This window comes from Phalacrocorax aristotelis, chromosome 1 (genome assembly GCF_949628215.1).
Source record: "Phalacrocorax aristotelis chromosome 1, bGulAri2.1, whole genome shotgun sequence".
Taxonomy (NCBI): Eukaryota; Metazoa; Chordata; class Aves; order Suliformes; family Phalacrocoracidae; genus Phalacrocorax; species Phalacrocorax aristotelis.
In genome coordinates this window covers 126734878-126754377 of record NC_134276.1, presented here as the reverse complement: position 1 = coordinate 126754377, position 19500 = coordinate 126734878, and the positions used below count along the sequence as shown (strand labels likewise).

The 19500-nt window shown below is 38.9% G+C and overlaps 1 protein-coding gene across 1 annotated transcript in view; it reads left to right on the top strand.

Moving 5' to 3' along the window:
* CFAP44 (cilia and flagella associated protein 44) overlaps positions 1 to 19500 on the top strand; it is a 48830-nt gene that overhangs the window by 1173 nt on the left and 28157 nt on the right. The window contains exons 2-13 of the mRNA XM_075106275.1: positions 4315 to 4404; positions 5156 to 5248; positions 6124 to 6301; positions 7339 to 7501; positions 8534 to 8636; positions 8959 to 9175; positions 10733 to 10847; positions 11361 to 11525; positions 12726 to 12881; positions 13561 to 13608; positions 14683 to 14782; positions 16566 to 16660. Of these exons, the coding sequence (XP_074962376.1) occupies positions 4326 to 4404; positions 5156 to 5248; positions 6124 to 6301; positions 7339 to 7501; positions 8534 to 8636; positions 8959 to 9175; positions 10733 to 10847; positions 11361 to 11525; positions 12726 to 12881; positions 13561 to 13608; positions 14683 to 14782; positions 16566 to 16660 (1512 nt within the window). The 5' untranslated portion in view covers positions 4315 to 4325. The remainder of the gene's footprint in view (positions 1 to 4314; positions 4405 to 5155; positions 5249 to 6123; positions 6302 to 7338; positions 7502 to 8533; positions 8637 to 8958; positions 9176 to 10732; positions 10848 to 11360; positions 11526 to 12725; positions 12882 to 13560; positions 13609 to 14682; positions 14783 to 16565; positions 16661 to 19500) is intronic.

Genomic DNA, 19500 nt, shown 5'->3' with positions numbered 1-19500 from the left:
CCGTCTGCCCCTTTGCTGTCCCACGCAAAACAGCCTGTCACGGGGCACTTCTGCCTCGCCACGGCCTTTTCCTGGTGTCCTGCTGGAAGGCGGCCTTGGAAAAGCAGTGCTGAGCCTGCATCTCTGTGGAAGGTCCGTGCCATCACCCTTGTACTCTGAAGTCTGTGTGGGACCAGGCTTCCTGCACAGAGGCTTTTGGGAGAGAAAGCCTTTATTCTCATCTGGATGCTTAGCTTAGGAAAAGTGAAATGGGAATGAATGTTCTGCAGCGGAGGTGGACTGCCCTGTACTTCATTTGAAGTGTGGGACGTAATGTTTTTGCCTTACCATGTCTGAGGCAGTTAATTTTATCACTTCTGGCACTGTTCTCATATTTTTATGGTTTTCCTTTATACCATAAGTTAATAAGTAACTGTAGTGATGTCACCTGTTCTCTGTTTCTGCGTAATAAAAACCTGGTAACTGTCCTTTATCCACAAGTTGGACTTCAAGAGACTTGAAACTTTTGCTTGCATGAGACAGGGCGAGGACATCTGGATTGTACAGGGGAGCTACTTTAGTTGTAAGGTTGGAAATTAGAGTTAGGTTTTATTTCTCCTAATTTTATACAAAAATATTTCAAAAGTGTGCAGCGCGGCAACAGTGAGGTTCAAAGTAGGGGTCTCCTGCCCACTTCTTTTCTCTCTCTGAAGTGTGGGGGGGGAAGATACAATGGGGCTATGATAAAGATGATGTGTCTAGATCCCGCTTTGTCCTTGTTGTCTCAGTCTCGGCCTAGTAAATATTTTATATACTTAACTGCTGTGAGAATTGATACTTTCTGTTATTATCCTTGCTCTCAGAATAAACTGAAAACAAAAAAGACTATCTGAAGATGAGTCAAACAAGCAGGACTTGGCAGATGGGAAGAAATCCAACACACCCAAAGCAGAGCTAGACATGAAGAAAATGCCCCAGCCTGGAACAGATGGTTAGTATGTAATTCCTCATGGCGGACACCCCTCATGATAGCCAAATGTTGCAGTCATTATTTTAGGCCAGTGTTACCCCCAGGCCAGAAAAATACCAGAGCGCAGACTGTAAAGCTCAAAGTCCAGCGCTAAGAGGAGCTGGGATTGGAAGCAATAAAGCAAGATGAAGTCCTGGGATGAACTGAGTTCTTTCATGTGGAATAAAGACAAGTAGAGGAATAACACACAAAATAAGCTGTCCTGAAGGAAAGAACAAGCGACTTGTTTTATCAAAGCCCACAGGTGGCCAAAGCTTTTCTACAAAAAATTGTACTTTTGGAGTGAACAAAAAAAGAAATCCTGCAGAAGTAGCACAGTGTAGAGATGAATTTTTATTCTCTTGCTTATTACTGGTACTAATAGCACTGCAGTTAGGTTCTGCAGTAGTAGTTCCCTATTTATACATATCCTGAATAGGTGGACAAAACTGGTTATCACTCTTCTTAGATGTAAAAGCTAAGGTGAGATACGTGATGTCTTTTAAGCACAGACAGACAGTTAATGGCGGGACAGAGACAGCTTAAAACAGTAGCTACTAGATACATTCAGTTTCTAAAGCAAAACTGTAGGCCGCATTTTTATTATTATTTAATTTGATGCATTTTATGCAGTTGAAGTGTCAGTCCCAGGATTTATGAAGGCAAGCACTGCATTTATGAAGCTTATGCATTTAAACACTTTTATTTTTCTGGAAAGAGGAAAAATGTCAGATGACAGAATACAAGGAAAGTGGTGTCATCTCAGTGAATTTGTTTACAAGTTACCAAATATACACCCTTTTGATTTAATTACCCTGTATTTTGAATAAATGAGATAATTGTCTGAGATGAGAAATCTCTTGATGTCCAAATTTACTGAGAATTTTTGAGAAGCTCCTATGTATAAGGATTCTCTGTGACAGCAAAATTGCCAATAAACATCTTAGTTTTGAAAAACTGAGATAATATACCTGAATGAACACATTTCTCCATTCTGAGGTGAGCTGTGGCTTTTGAGAACATAGCTAAGAGAAGGGCAATTTGAAAGAAAATGGAGCTTTGCTGAAATTCGCAGCTTATAGCAACAAGAAAAACTGAAACAAAGAAAATCTGAATTCACTATGAGTGAGTTTTTAGAAAGGTAAATGGTGGAACTGATGTGGATCTGTATAGTGTTTCAAGTCAGTATCTTGAATTACTAGGACTAAGGAGAAAAAAAATAATACTATCCTGGTCAGGCATACTGTATAATTAGGGTTGGAAAAAATGTCTGGTTGCCAACTTGGGTTTTTTTCCTGCTTCACACCAGTTCTTGCCAATATCTCAGTTTTCAGTGCCTTTCAAAAGCCGTAATTCTAGCTTATTTAGGAAAACATCTCAAAATATATATATATACACACAGGAAAAGAAAATCAGCATTCAGAGAAATGCATACCTTTGTCACTGTGAACCTACACAAAAGTTTTCTGCATCAGTCAATGCACGGAACCCAGAATCTGCAAACAAAGGTGGCACGTTCTCCCCTTGAGCCTCCTCCGAATCTTTACATTCAAAATTTGTTTCAGCACAGAGCTTGAATGCCATCACAATAATATGCACAGTGAACATTGCAATAGTTTTCTTTAACTAGAACTCAGATATCAATGCAGGCAGAAATGTTCATACCCTCTTTCAGCCTAAAGCATTTTCCAGATATGAATTAATTTATAATGAAAACTATGATAGCCTTAATTTTTAGAAGATAAATGATTGCTAATTAGTTACAATAATTTGAAATTTTATAGCACTTTTCTCCATGGATATCAAAACACTTTGCTAAGATGGGTAAGTATTATTATCTCATTTTTCACAAGATATAACTGAGACAGCCAGAGGTGAAATGGCTGATACAAATTGTACACGTCATTACTAGGTCTGGAATTAGAATTCAGGTCTCTGAACACTCCACTATATATTTATGCAACTAGTCTGTAACTATTTCTTCAATTTTAGTGATATCAGTTCCATTACCCCATTAAAAACCTCAGGAATTTCATTTAAATATATTGAGATATATTGCAGTTGTTTTCTTTTGATTTGTTTTCTGAATTTAAAACTTTCTGCATGTCTATTTTCAAGGTTTTCTCAGCACTCCTGAGAGGTGAAATCTCATTTTAATTCTTAAATGAAATTATGCAGAAAAGTGAGACTCTGGCAGACTCAGAACCTCTGAATGAAGGCTGAGTAGGACAGGTTGATGATATAATGACGTGAATGATATGTATACAATATTTCTTTGCCCTCACTGTCCTTCTGGTGGATGTCATTATGCTTGGACATTTTGCCTTTCCTGAAATTCCTGAAAAGCCTGAAATGTCTCAAAAAATCTTTTCCCAAATGAATTCTAACCCAAAGCCAGAAACAGAAAATGCATTTTTAGGGACTTTTTCTTCGTGTCAAAGCCATGCTTGCACATAAAAGAGATTTGTTTGCACCCTGCCTATATTTGTTATTCTGAATATTTATGTTTCCTTACATTCAGCTACTGAATTTTCTGATTTCTGATATTATTTTATAGCCGTAGTATTTGTAAAAGATTGCTCCAATGTTCATTTTAAGGTGTTTTATTTGGAAATAGAGGCCATGTTTGACATCAAAAAGCAGAACAAATTTAGAATAAGAACAATACTTGTGCTTTTGTGCTTCCTTCAGAGACATTTATATAAATGATGAATGTATTTTGTTTTTATATGAAAAAAATTGGATATTTCCCACTCCAGAGGACAATGGTAACTGGTGAAATGGTAGTCTGAAAGCTGAAAAATTGTTGGGGGGTGTTAGTTAAGCTGTTTAAAGTTTTAAAATTGTGTTGATATTATTAATTCACCTTCCATGAATATAGAATGTTTTGAAGAAAGTCCTTTTTTTCTTAAAGATTCATCTCTCCTGCTTTTCCATTCAAGATATTAGATGGTCTGAGAATGTCTACCTCCTGATATTTTTGTGAAGTCCACCAGATAGGCAGAGGAATAGCCTTGTCTCAAAACCAAATTTCTCCCTGGTGTATTGAAGAGAAGCCCAAAACACATAAGTCTGTCTTCAGCTTCCCCTGTTACGCAAGATTTAGTCTTTCTATAGCAATGTACACAGAGCCCAGAGTCCTAAAACTCGAATCAATTAATTAGCCCTACAAATTAGGGCATATTTTTGGGTTAGGCATGTCTGAAGTGTACAGGCAGAACACAAATATTATGTTTGGGAATCTCAAAGGATGTGAGAGGAAATTAAAATGGTCTAAATGGCAGATGAAGGCAAAAATACTAAAAGTTCCTCTTCACCACCACCAGCTAAAGACGGAATGCCATCTTTCCCAAGGGAAGAGGAGGGAGCTGATGAGAAGCCGGCAGAAGGTGCCCAGGCAGATCACAGTGGTGTCCGTGAGTATTTCCTGCTGTTATATAGTGATTTCAATACTGAACCTTCAGTAGATTCTGGCTTCTCCCATCACTCTACCCTTCCTTAATAGTATATGTTCCCCTTCAGTTGCTGTGCTTGGTGTTGCCAAATTTCATTTTGACTCTGGTCCAAGATGACCCCTTCCAGTGAAGTTCTAGGCTGACCGTTGTGTCTGCAGTTCCCGTTCTCCCTCAGCCCACAAAGTGTCTCCCCTGAAAATTTTTGCTGCTTAGACCGGTCTATGTAGCTAGTACTGCAATCAGTTCGTTAACTCTGCCAGTCTCTTTCAGTCAGACCTGTATTTCTCTTTTTAATACTGTTTTCATCTTGAAATGCCTGTCCAGTGTCTATTTCAGATGTCCTGCATATGGTCTAACACACTAGATCTAGGCAGCATGGATAACAAAATCCACTGGTCAGTCTCCTGTGGAACTTTGGAAGGATTTTTGGTGCTCATATTGGCACATTATTTTTGGCATTTGTTTAATTTTCCTATTATACCTTTTTCCTGTTATAGGATGTGTTTCTTTCCTTCCCCTAAGTTTTAAAATATGTTTTTTTGAAAGCAAACTTCTTCCTACACTTAGCGCTAAACAGCAGGAAGACCATTGTTGGGCAGAGGAATTTTTTTTTTACTACTGCAGAACTATGTATTTATTTAACATGGCATATATGAAAAAATTAGTCAAAGGAATCCATACCTGAGAGAATAATCCCTGTTGTCCTGTGCAGAAGAAAGCAAAACTAGTCTTCCAAAGGAATCACCAACTGCAGAGGAACAGGAGGAAGAAGTGGAGCAAGTGGAATCAGACACTGAGAGAGTTGGTGAGTACTGCTTTGTTGGCATGACCTTAAAAACCTCACTACTTTCTAGTTTTGATTTTTGCAATGTTATTGTTATGAACACCAATTCAGACCAGTGCCATCAAGTTACAGTTATTGAGTTTCTCTGCTCCCTTGCATTTGACTTACCTTGTGTACTTCATATTGCTCTTTCCCATGGTGGGTCCCTGACCCCTTTGTATGTTGTTTTTCACAAAACACCTAGGCGAGGGAAAAATCAAGACAGAGTGAAAAGCTTACAAAATAGGTAGTAGGGATTTGATCTGAGGTATCAAACTGAAAAATACTTTTAACAAGTGCTAATGACTAGTTGGAAGTCAAGTTAACAGTGTTCTGCACTGCAGTCCAGTGAAGAGCTACACTGGGTCACACATTAGCAGTATGCCTTTTTGAAGACAATGGTGTCTTATGGTGGTCTCTTGCATGTGTTTTTACTAATTGTTTTGTATATTGATGTGTGTTCAGTAGCTACTGAAAAGAGACACTTTAAACTTCATTTGGTTTCTAAAGCTGAGACCTAAACTCCAAGCAAAGCTGAACGGAACTGCTTTGGTAGGTCTTGAGTTGCAAATCAATGTTTTTAAAACAACCTCGAAATTTTTCTTCTTTAAATTCTTCAGTTTTGAATATTCACAGTAAAGCTTTTAAAAGCCTGAGGAATTACTTGCTCTGGACTTTTCCAGGACAAGTTGTTAGTAAGACATAGTACCCTTGTTTTGAGCTATGGAATGCCTATTACTCTGTTGAAGGAGACAAGGAGCATGTGAATCCTTCCCTTTTGCAGTTATGTACAAATATCAGCAAGAAGCCTAAGATTTATGGAGAAAATAAATTTCCTTTATGTTCTCACTTTTGAGGTGCAGAAGGTGACTTGGAAAAGCGAGATAACAGTGAAGAACCCTCGGAGGTGCAAAAAAGGCCTAAGGAGGTAGAAAATACAATCTCGGAAACTTTCTTCTATAAGTATGAAGATATATATTCACGGCCATTTGTCACTGAAGACTCTGGGATACCAATTAACCTTCTTACTCTTAAGTATCCTTTCTGTTGAGTCTGTGCAAATTTAAAGCTTAGGATATTTAATATATGTGCTTAAAATTGTACTTGCCTAATTTGGAGTAGCCTTTGTGGCATTGGTGGGATACCTTCTGTTGAGCCACAGAGAAGAATCCTGACCAGTTACAGTTCTGGGTGAATTTTTAATCTTAAATGTTGTCATAAACATTTCATATTGGGTATAATTCTTACTGTTATAAGTACACTTGTAGAACTAGATCATGGCCATGTTAATGTGGCCAGGAAGACTAGCATAATATCCCCTACAAAGCCCTCCCTGTCTGTGTAGCCATGCTGGTGTTACCCAAGAAGCTGAGGGGAGGGCAGGAGAAAAGCAGCTGTGTACCTCATACTTCCTCAGAGAACTTCTAAAGGAGAAGTGGTGAAGAAACCAGGTAGATTTGTAGCCTAGCGCTCGGAAGAACTAAGCTGGTAGAATGAAGTGATGCCCATCAGTTAAGACCTACAATGAGTCCTTTGCTAGGTATGTATGGTCAAGTAGGATATGATATGTGACTTTCACAAGTGCTGGTGGTTTTCTCTGCATAGTCAAGTTGCTACTGAAGACTGGATTTTCCCTTCTTTATATCTGCCTGTAAATATGTAAGAAGTGAGCTTGAGCCCTTCTTTGGTTTGATCTCTTGTCTGTAGAACAGTTCCTAGAAATCTGATGCAATCTCTTACATTTTGATTGAAAAGAGAATACAGACAGAATATCAATTCCTTGCAGCCCCAAAGGATCCACGGAGTCCCCTGTAGTGGAGATGAAAGGATGGAATAGGAACTTGAGAAGGTCTTCAGTTATGCCTTCCCCTCAGTTACACCTTCCCCTCAGTTACAGAGGCTTGGTATGTTTTACCTTCACTGTATACCGAACAAAACTACTTCCTACCATCAGGCTTTTAGACACCAGATTCAGTATTCCCATTTGAGTTTTGGTTTAAGTGTTTCTATCCACTTAGTAAACTTCTCTAGAATGCCAGTGTCAAATCTTTTCCTTATTGAACTGTTCTTAGACATTCTTTTGGATATGACTGCTCCAGAAGTGTAAACCTGCTGTTGATGGATAGCCAAACATTGATGTATATAGCAGGCAACCAAATGGTGCTCCTGGACCTGAAAACTAAATCCCAGCGTTATCTCCGGAGTAGCAGTGGTGGTGGAATTGGGTTTATCACGGTATGGCTTTTGTTTTGTGTTTTAGGGTGTTAGTCACTTTCTAGAAGCTAAATGGTACCTTGGTTGCCTGATGGGAGATCTCTACAGCTGCACGTACGTATGTGTAAGAAAGTATGGTATTGATTAGGGGGATGTGTGGACCATGCAGCGTGGGCTGCTCAGCCCATCAACATAATTGGCAAAGGACAAATATCTCCATACCTAAGTCCCAGGCTCAGGTACATTAAAGGAGTGATAGGTGCCAGTTGGGATTAATTTTTAGAACTATTACATTCTTATTTAAATATTTTGGCTCATACAAACTTCTTGTTTTCAACTCTTATCTCTCCTAATCACCACTGATATTAATATAGTGTTTTGCCTGCAGTTAAAATTTAGAAAATCAAGTTCCCATATAAATGAAGAGAAGAATTATCTGTTTTCACTCTAGGAAGCTCCTACCAAGAGCATTTGAACTCTCTCAAATGCTTCCTCTGGATTTGAAGCACCTTACCCTGTGAAGGGCTCTGCCATGTCTCAGTTGTATTCCACATAAGCAAGGCTTTCAGAATACCAGCCTCAGACTGTTCTGCTGCATTATAAGCAGCCTTTTCTGGGGAATCATGGTATATCTTTATGTCTTCAGAACAACATAATTCAGGATGGCTTTTCTGAAGCTGTCTGCTGAAGTAGATGGCTGCTGACACAAATGCTGCTCATGGAAAGATCAGCTAGTGGGTTGAGTGAGGTACGAATAGAAAAAGAATGCATGATAAAGCAAATTATTTCAGTTTGTCATGGTTCTGCATTATATGTGCAATATACCATTTTGTGTGCATAACGGTTTTACCATTTTGTGTGCGTGGTAGTTTCATTCTAATACTGAGCAATAGGTTGGCAGTCGTTCAGAATAAACACACACAAAAAAATGCAGTCTAGTATTTAGGGCAATATCTTTTGACTAATGAGTGAGTAAATACAATAACTCAACAACTAGCAAGATAGAGACAAACTTGTCATTACAGCATGCAAAGGGACTTTTGCTTTTTCAAGGCACACCCTACTAAGCAGTACTTCGCCGTAGGAGAAAAAGGAAAGAAGCCAAACCTCATCATCTACGATTATCCTTCACTGAGGCCCTACAGAATATTGCGAGGTAGTGTAAAAAATTCTGTTTTCATTTTACATAAATGGGCCAGTGTTTATAGATCCCAGCAGATGGAGTAGTGGGTCACTTTAGAAGTTTAGAAGGAAATGCAACCTTTTGGTCCTTCACAGCAAAATAGAAGACACTGGTTTCAAGGTTTTTCATTATTGCATGGGAGGAGACTTTTATTTAGTAGAAATAGCCAACTAAGAAGCATTACCTAGCGAAAAAAATAATTGCAGTGAGAGTTGAGCTCCCTCTAAGTAGATTTTCCTGTTGTCTCTTCCTCTTTTTCGTGTGTGTGTGTATTGGGGCTTGTATGTTTCTTCAGGTGGAACAGAGGAAGCCTATGTTTCTGGTGATTTCAATGGTGCTGGCACTTTGCTGGCAAGTGTTGGGAGCAGCCCTGACTATATGCTGACTATCTGGGACTGGAAACAAGAAAAGATTGTGTTGAGGTCAAAAGCTTTTTCACAGGATATTTACAAGGTCACATTTTCTGCTGATAATGAAGAGCAACTAACTACGTCTGGAGCAGGACACATCAGGTAGGTTTACTGATTAGGATTAATACATAGCACCTCAAAGTCATAATATGTAGATGATGTCTAACAGGAATGTATCATTACCAAACACGGATCAATGAGGAATGCTATTTTACCAGGCCATTACAATTGTAAAAATGAAAAAGTTCAAGCCCTTCAGCCAGTCAGTCAAGTCTTTTAACACCTTTGCTGTGCAAAAAAGATGATGCTTGATGTCGAATGTCGGCACTACTGGCTCCATTCTTGTAATTTCAACAAGCACTGGGGAAAATGAATAAAAAATATTCATAAGCACGTCTTCTAGCTGGTAACATAGCATACATGCCTCCTGTGCCTTCTGGGCTTTCTACCTTTGATTTCTTGAAATCATCTGCTGTTTGGGCAGCCATTAGAACTGGTTGCCAAGTCATGAATCAGAGACCCTCTGATACCACCAAAAGCCTGAAAGGAAGCCTTACAAAACGTGTGCTTCCATACACTCCCTTCTCTGGTAAGTTCATGGATCCTTCTGTAATAAAAAATAAACCACAACTTTAAGTTCTTTGGGACAGGGGTTAGCTTTGTGTTCTGTATTTATCCGGTGTTCAGTATTAATACAGCAGAGACTTGAGATATTAATTGGATGCTATTGTAATAGAAATGATGCCTTTAAAATTATAACATATCCAAAGTTTCTTTGAATTTTAACAGAGGAATGAGATCAAAATCTGAGATTCGCTCTGTAGTTTGGTTGTGAGGTGGGTCTGAAATAGCAAATGGCTTATTTAGACCCAGAACAAATGTGGTTTAGAATATATTATTTATGGAAATCTGACAAAACAAAATCTCTTACAATCTTCCTTTTGACCTAAATACTATGAATGAACTCTGATACAGCTTTTATAACATGAAAAACATGACCTTTCACCCAAATGTGGTCTCAAATTCCAATTTCCAACCCCTGTCTTAAATGTAACATCTCCTGCACACACAGTGAACCATTCCTAATTGCAGTAGGTGTTAATTTTTCTATAATGCAGTAATATAAAGTGATGTTTTATATGCTAAAAATACAATGATCAAATAGAAACAGCTGTGAAGATCTAGGATAAAACCTTTGGCTCAGTGAGATTTTTATAGTCAAGCTCATGTCCATGATGGTACTTTGATGATGTTCAGTGAAGACCTTAGTCCCTTGGATTTACAAAGTTGAGCATCATACACTAGAAACAGCAAGCGTAAAAGAGGCATCCCTAACTACGTGTATTGGTTGTAAGTGGAAAGATGTAGCTATGCATTTTGTACTTACTAATTTTAAATAGTAGTTTGATCTTCATTCTGCCCATTCCAAATCCTTTTCCTATTTTTTTCATGGGGTAGTACAGGGAAATGTTTGTGTAGTTACAAAGCTTTATCTCATTTTAAAAAGAAAAACCCAATGTCTCCTCTGAAAAAGAGTAATAAATGAACAGCTCTTACCTCAAAGGCAACCCTGGTAACATTATTGCAACATCTGAGAGGGACCGAAGAGTGTGTTTATGAAATCTTGTATCAGAGAGGGTGGTTTTTTTCTACATGCAGGTTCTGGAAGATGGCTCTCACATTCACTGGTCTCAAGTTACAAGGAGCTTTGGGCAGGTTTGGAAAAACTGCAGTGACTGACATTACAGGTTATGTGGAATTGCCTGATGGGAAGGTAAGTAAGAAAACATATAATTGATTTTATGTTCTGACTCAGATTTTGATATAAGGTCTACCGAGTAAGTTGGAGAATTATTATTTGCTTCAAAGTGATTTGAATTAGACCCTCAGTGCACTGCTCTGATAAGCTAATATTGACATTCATTTGCGAAAAACCTGGCTTGCTTTGGAATAATTGAAAAATACAGTTGGTATTTTAATTCCCAGACAAAAGATCTCTGTTGGCTTAGAGCTGAGGCTTCTCTAATGGGGTAGTGAAAATGTAAGTGTAAAGAAATACAAAAAGTGTTAGCCCTAGTCTTTAACCATTTCAGTGCATGTAAATTATGTCACATTGCTAAAAAGTTTAATCTTTTCACACTTTACTCCTTCTCTTGCAAATATCTGTATATTGATATCAATTTAAGGCTTTCATGGAAGGAAGCCACACATGTTAACTGGATTCTTGCCAGTATTTCTGTATGGTTAAGTGCAGGTGCTTTTGTGCTTCTCTTCATTTGCATTGAAGGTTATCTCAGGGACTGAGTGGGGCAACTTGCTGCTCTGGGAAGGGGGCCTCATTAAAGTAGAGCTCTGTCAAGCTGGACACAAGCCCTGTCACAGTGGCCCTGTCAGCCAGTTAGTTCTGGATGAAGGAGAACTTGTCACTGTTGGAAAAGATGGCTTCATTCGGGTGAGTTTTTCTTTGGCTCTGCCTTTAGGTGTGTGAAGTTGTGGTCAGCAGGAAAATGTTACACATTTCCTTGCCCAGGGTTTATTTGTGGAGGCAATTTTGCAGTGCAGTTGCCTTCTGAGAATTAATTTTTAGAACAAACAGAATAAAAGGACATCTCCACAGTGTAGGTGTGTTCATTCGATGTTCTCTGTTTAATAGTAGTAAAAAATCACCTTTTACTCTAGTAAATAGTGATTCTCTAAAAGCTTTGTTCTTGCCTGCATTCTAACATTTTTTTTCACATGTAGTTTTGGTTAGACAGTATAATTTTCAGGCCTCTTAATACATTTGGTGTTATTTTGAAGGATAAACTACTGCAATGTTTGATACTGAGTTTCTGAGTATCTGAAAGCTGAGATTATTAATGTTAAAATGACATAGACATTAACTAGCATCTCGGAGATACATATGCTGCAATAGAGGAATAAATAAAAGAAAAAACATCCTGAAGCTAAGATATAATTCTATAAATTTGGGTAAAAAAGTTTTACTTATCTATATCACCAGTTTCTGATCTCACCTGCCAATTATCAAGGATTTTGCAGTCTCGTTTGGCTGCTTTTTGAGAGAAGACATGATGTGTCTTCTGCCGATGTGTGAAAGACCCAGGTAATTAATGGGAAGCTGACTGTTATAGACAGTGGAGGATTTCAAACACCCTGGGGTTTTTTGTTTTATAGAGTGATATTACCCCATTAGGAAAATTCACTTGGTTATAAGGGTGCCAACTGATGTCTTGTCCTTGCCCCACAGAGCAGAACATGGACCTGTTAGATTTCCCATTCTTTCTTCTGTGCTGCCTCAGTATGAGCAATGCTGAGACCGGGCAGATATAATTTACTCTCTATAGTTCGGAGGCTGCCATGTATAGCTCTGCTAGTGCCAGGGCTCAATTTAAGCTACTGTTGTTTCAGAATTGGACAGAGAATTTTTACATGTACTCGGCATTGCACCTAAATGTATCAGATAGTAGTTGCTGATTGTCACTGTTCCAGGTTACATTCAAAGCAGTGAGGCAGACATGACAGGTTGCATACTCTACCTGTATAATCTACGCTCCCCTGGTATCTTAAAATTTTGGATTTCCATATTGATTGTGTATGAAAACATAACCTGGCCTTATAAAACCTTTTTTTTTATGCTTCCAACTCCATGAAGGTGTGGAACTTCGAGACAATAGATGCTGCTGATTCTGTGGATGACACAGGCTTACTGGAGGTGGAGCCTATGAACGAACTTCATGTTGGCAGGAATGTCAGTCTGAGTTTCATGTCAAAAGTTCATGACTGTGGACAGCCCGTTTGGTATGCTCAGGTAAGATACAACCAAGTGCATACATCTCTGTGGAGAAAAACAGGATGAGGGAGGTGATAGTAAGTAACAGCAGGAGTCCATTACAAATAAGTATGTTTCTTTTTTGTAGAATTCAGTCTTCTTCTGGGTATATATATCTATCTCTCTATATGTGTGTGTGTGTGTACAATCTTCTTTCAAAGACTGGCTTGCTAGAGAGGTGGTTTATGTCCGAAGCTTGTCAGTGTTTGAGGGCTTTGGACAATGCCCTTAATAATATGCTTTAACTTTTGGTCAGCCCTGAAGGGGTCAGTTTGACTAGGTGATCCTTGTAGGTCCCTTCCAGCTGAACTATTCTATTCTATTCTATTCTATTCTATTCTATTCTATTCTATTCTATTCTATTCTATTCTATTAGTGTGTAGAAACTATACACTAGTTACTAGAGTCTCGCACCAGTGTAAAACTCTGGCTTTCAGAGCCAGAATTGCAATAAGAATAGGAAAATGTCAAAAGGTGTTGTCCAAGTTCTGTTATCCTGGACTGATGGATAGGACTGAGAACCAACATCACCACATTAGTCATTTCAGTTTCACAATGATCATCATTAAGGAGTTTTTAAGGAGTCATCATGGACAGTTTTATTTCCAAATTGAGTTTGAAAATATTCAAGTTACATGTTTTGTTTTTTCTTCTTCAGGATAGCAATGGAGCAATCTGGAAGCTGGATTTGACTTTTTCAAATACGGTAAGTTTGTTTACTTTTTCTTTCTTCTGATCTCTTCAATTCATTTGCATTAACTTCCTTTAACTATATTGGATGCGTCTGCAATGAAGTTTGTGTTTTATGAAGCTGCACAGTTGAAAATTTTAGCATTGAAACAGATTTTCTTTTTTCTTAAAAATTTATTTTCATAACGTTATTGATCATAATGACTGTGCAGGATTATCAAAAGTAATTTTATTTTTGTTGCCTCAAATTTGTCTGCCAAATTCAAGTTACCTTAAACGAGTTTTATTCTCATAAGATGGTAATAAAAGTTACATGGATACAGAAGATGAGTTCAAGGAGTATTGATATATCCTATCTAGATAGGTGTTAGAAACAGTCCTTACTGTTGTCTCTAGATGACGTAAAGAAGTAGGAAAAACAAGAATATGAAATGCACCTCGCATGTTTTAGCCTGCTGGTTACTAGCGTTACTGCTGGAGGCGTTTTTGATGGAGAAATAGATCAGATGACACAGTTAAAATGGGGCATTTAATTTTTGCTCCTGACTATATTAAAGTAAATGGGAACAAACCCTTTAAGTGGAATAAAGTTCTGTGGCAACAGGTAAAATTACGTTCCAAGAATTTTATGGTAAATAAAAGATGTACAAGGCATACTATAAAAACTAATGTAAAAAATGTATAGCAAAACCTGGAATTCCTTGGATGATGAAATGACTTCCCAGGCAGCATAAACCCTAGGCTTGAGAGCATTTTCTTTGCCTTCAGAGCAACAGCTGTTTGTTAAAAATATTAATTCCAAGCCTGAAACCACTTAATGAGTGGCATTCCCCATTATTTTCACATAGAAAATGATGGCATTTTAAATGAACTTCATGTTCCTACACAAATTTTGCTCATGATATTCCTATGAACACTTAAATTAAAAAAAAAAGGAATTGCACATAGGTACCTCATGCATGCCAAATTTTGTTCACACAACCAGCACCTGTTTAGATTTTTCAGGTTCACTGTAGGTATGGATGGTAATACCTTGTAAGTGCAGCTCTGCAGTGTAGCAGAATTTCCGTTCTTCTGTTTTGCACTGTAGACCCGTGATCCAGAGTGCCTGTATACCTTTCACTCTGGAAGAATTGAAGCCATGAGTGTGTCTCCCATTACATACCTTCTGGCCACCACTGCTCTTGACCGTAAGTACACTATTCCTTTTCTCTCTTATCACTGTAATTTATTGTTTTTGAAGATCACTGATGCTTTGTTTGGAACTATTCTGTTTTGACCTGAAGTTGTGTATTTGCTCTTGGAAAGTCAAAAGTGACTTTACAGACAATTGCTATTCCTGGGACCAGTTCTTCAGTACTTATGACAAATCATTTATGTTTTGGAATAATGCATTAAGGTTGCTTCATCTGGGGTTTTAATGAGAGAAGTTTTTAATGGGAAGCTTTGTAAATATGAACGGCTGAAAAGATGAGTTTGATGAGTTGTTATTTGGTTTGAATAACAGTGCTTGTATTCAAGGCTCTTGACTGATAAGTGTTGGCATGTTTGTTTAGTAAGGAATTACATACATCTCTAGCATTGTGTAAGTCATTGTGAATATTAATATTTGTGGCTTTCTTAGAAAATGCAATAGCTATCATGCTCCCAACAACAGCTAATGAAATTACAGACATATTTATTTAACAGTCCTGGTTTCAGCTGGGATGGAGTTAATTTTTTTGTTTTCCTAGCAGCTGGTATAGTGCTGTGTTTTGGATTTAGTGTGAGAATAATCTTGATAACTCAGGGATGTTTTAGTTGTTGTTAAGTAGTGCTTACACTAGTCAAGAACTTTTCAGCTTCTCATGCCCTGCCAGTGAGAAACTGGGAGGGGGCACAGCCAGGACAGCTGACCCCAACTGGCCAAAGGGATATTCCATACCATATGATGTCATGCTCAGTGTATAAACTAGGGGGAGTTGGCTGGGGGTTGGCAAACAGGGCTCGGGAGCTGGCTGGGCATCAGTTGGTGAGTGGTGAGCAATTGCATTGTGCATCACTTATTTTGTATATTCTGTTATGATGATTATTATTATTTCCCCCTTCCTTTTCTGTCTGATTAAACTGTCTGTATCTCAACCCATGAATTTTACTTTCTTTTTCCCAATTCTTTCCCCCATTCCACTGGGGTGGGAGGAGTGAGCAAATGACTGCGTGGTGTTTAGCTGTCTGCCAGGTTAAACCACAACAAACTTATACAAATATTGCAATTTAGGCCTCTCATAGTTAGCTTTATCATGGTTTCAAAGAAGAACCACTGGCCCAGATATTAACAATGTCATTTACACTTCTTAGACAACGCTGCAAGGTCTTTAACTCAATTCTTGTCAGCAGTATCTTGTCATTTGTCTGTGTTATACAATGTACATGCACTTCTAGCCTGAAGAAAACTCCTACCAGTTGAGCAAATGACACTTAGGATATATGCCAGCTGGAATGAAATTTTATGCAGACCAATATATGTGTCTACTAATCTGTTAATTTCAGCTCTGGTGAAATTGGCTTTTTTTGGGACAATCTCCTATTTTCATCCATTTAAATATTTTCCTCCCTAGGCAATTCCAAGTAGTAGCATATCATCTTTTCCTATGTTGTCAGTACAGATTTTCCTTACAGTATGTCACAGTTCTGTAATTACTTGAAAATTACACACAGTGATCAGCATGTGACTTATTACAACCCTCAGCCCTGACAACTCTTTGGAGCCTGTAAATTAAAGAGGGAAGAAAGCTTATATTTTGTTCATGAGGACCGTGCTAGCTGTGGTACTCTAAAACCATCAGTTATGTCTTTCTAGATGGGCATTTGATACTCAAAGAGAAAAATTAATAACTTTCTCTCCAGCTTTAAATAAATAGACATTTCTCCATAAATCTTAAAACGTAAGTGGCATTGCAAGAAATAAATTCTCACCGTCTCCTTTCCACACAGGGTCAGTGCGCATCTATGATTTCATCAGCAACAGTCAACTGAGTGAAATTAAGTTTAAACAAGGAGGAACAGCACTGACATGGGCACCTCGTGTTGTGAGTTTTTGCTAGCGTGTTAACAAAACTTGATACGGGGCCTGTGAACCTGCCACCATCTAGAAAGCGGCTCACAATACAAGAAGTCACTGTTAGGCCATGCTGGCATTTACTGTAGCAGTTTGTATGTGTAAGTTTGCAGAGTAGTACATATGTATAATAGTACGTGTACAGTTAGACTTCACTGTGGATTGTCAGGTAACCTGCTTTGTGTCTTCCTGAGATTTTAAAATCAGATCTCAGTGTGCAGTCCCAGGAAGTAGACTTAGTTTACAGACTAATAGCTTGTATTTAACCCATGCAGAATAATTGTCAATTAACATGACTTAGTTAACACATTTTGAAATGACAGCCCAGATGATCCACAGACAGTTGGCGATAAATCATAAAAAAACTGTTGCCAGAACTGATCAATTGTGGAGTCTATCACTTTTAGACATATTTGCTAATTGTAATTAAAATAGTGTCTAGTTATGTTCTTGAGGAAACATAGCAAGCCTGACGGGTTAATTATAAGCAAAGTTGTGGAGGAAAGGGCTTACTTGAATTTCCAAGGTGAGGGTAACACTGGGACGGTGCTCTTATAATGCTGGCCATGCAGACTTTCAGGGATGCTGTTAGGTGATAACCTGTATGTTCAAGAGATAAGCTGGTTGCCACAATAAACTGTACAGCATTGCAAAACTGACTCAGTTAAGTTTTACAAAAGTTGGTACTAAGCACAGTCTGAAAAATCAAGGGTATTTAGTCTACCTAGGAGCATTTTAAATCCCATTAGATACTTGCATATAGCTTAAGGTGCTCAAATATATTTGAAAATCTGTGCTATTAATCTAAGAAAATTTCATCCAACATACTTTGAAGCATCTGTACACTGTAAAATCGTCATTAGCAAGGTAGCAACACACAGGTTAGATAAGTGAACGGTGACATGGATTTAAAACTGCCTGAATGGCTGGGCTCCAGGGAGTAGTGATCAGCAGCACAAAGTCCAGTTAGAGGCAGGTCTCTAGTGGTGTACCCTAGGGGTCATTACAGATGCCAATGTTCTTCATTAATTACCTGGACACTGGAAGAGAGCGCATCCTCAGCAAGTTTGCAAATGACACAAAGCTGAGAGGAGTGGCTGGTACTCTAGAGGGTTGTGCTGCCATTCAGGGGCATCTGGACAGGCTGGAGACTTGGGCTGGGGAGAATGTTATGAAATTCAACAAGGGAAAATACAAAGTCCTGTATCTGGGGTGGAATAACCCCAGGCACCAGTACTGCCTTGGGGCCCACCAGCTGGAAGGCAGTTCTGCAGGTAAGAACCTTGGGATCCTGGGGGACACCAAGCTGACCATGAACTATCAATGCACCCAAAGAAGTCCAACAGCATCCTGGGCTGCATTAGCATGGGCATTAACGGCTGACTGAGGGAGGTGATCCTTCCTCTTTACTCAGCACTGGGGAGTCCACATCTGGAGTGCTGGCTCCCTAGTAGAAGAAAGATAGTCACTTAATGGATGGAGTTAAATGCAGAGCCATAAATTGGAGGTCCATGAGTGACTCTCCTTGATGATTTACTGAGCAATGCTGTTGTACACCTGCTTATTACAGAGGGGCTTTTTAAGATAAGACATCACGGGCTGATGTTCCCAGATAACAGGAAGACAGTTACCCCCAGCTTCCTTCTGAACTGTGAACTTTTTCATACCTAAGATCATACTTTAGCCAATTGCTCTCAGAGCTTATCCATTCACCCTCATCTCTTCACACAGCAATTCTCCTTCTGGTCTCCTTTCTGGTGTGCATTAATATTGATCTGTGCCACGTCTCAGCTTGTAAATCACTTCAAGACACTACCATATATGGCTAATATCAGCTAAATCTGCAAGTCCAGATAGATCCAGCTGAAATGCGGGCCTGTTTCTGCTAACTCTTCTCTCACAATTCAAGCCTGTCTACATAAATTCTCCTATGAAGACAGGCTGGGGGAGTTGGGGCTGTTCAGCCTGGAGAAGAGAAGGCTCCAGGGAGACCTTATAGCAGCCTTCCAGTACCTGAAGGGGGCCTTCAAGAAAGCTGGAGAGGGACTTTTTACAAGGGCATGTAGTGATAAGCCAAGGGGTAATGGCTTTAAACTGAAAGAGGGTGGATTTAGATTAGATATAAGGAAGAAATTCTTTACTCTGAGGGTGGCGAGGCACTGGAACAGGTTGCCCAGAGAAGTTTTGGATGCCCCATCCCTGGCAATGTTCAAGGCCAGGTTGGATGGGGCTTTGAGCAACCTGGTCTAGTGGAAGGTGTCCCTGCCCATGGCAGGGGGGTTGGAACTAGATGGTCTTTAAGGTCTCTTCCAACCCAAACCATTCTATGATTCTATGAAACTAGATTACCTACAGGACCTATGGTGAAGACTCCATAGCCTTCTCTTTCCATCTCAAGTAGCTCTTGATGTCTGTTGACAATTGTACTTTACATGGAGTCAGCCAGTCCCGAGAGTCTGGTGCCCTCACCTCTTAAAAAATCATACCCACATTTGATGCCTAATATTATATTCAGGGTAATATAATAACTCCTTTTTTGAGTTCCAACTCCTCAGGAAGAAGCTACTGATTATTTGTATATCAGTATGAGTTGCCTCTTCCTCAGAGGTTACAGCCACATCCTCATTAACATTTCCAGTCTCAATGGCATGTTATCAGTAAGAAAAACCCAATGCAAACAAAAAAATAACCCCCAGCCCTCCCACTCACTTTATGGTAGTGTGTTAGATAGGATAAACATTTCCCTTATATGAAACATTCTTTGTACTTTAGCAACACTTCCACATAAGATGAGTTAGGGGTTTACGCCAG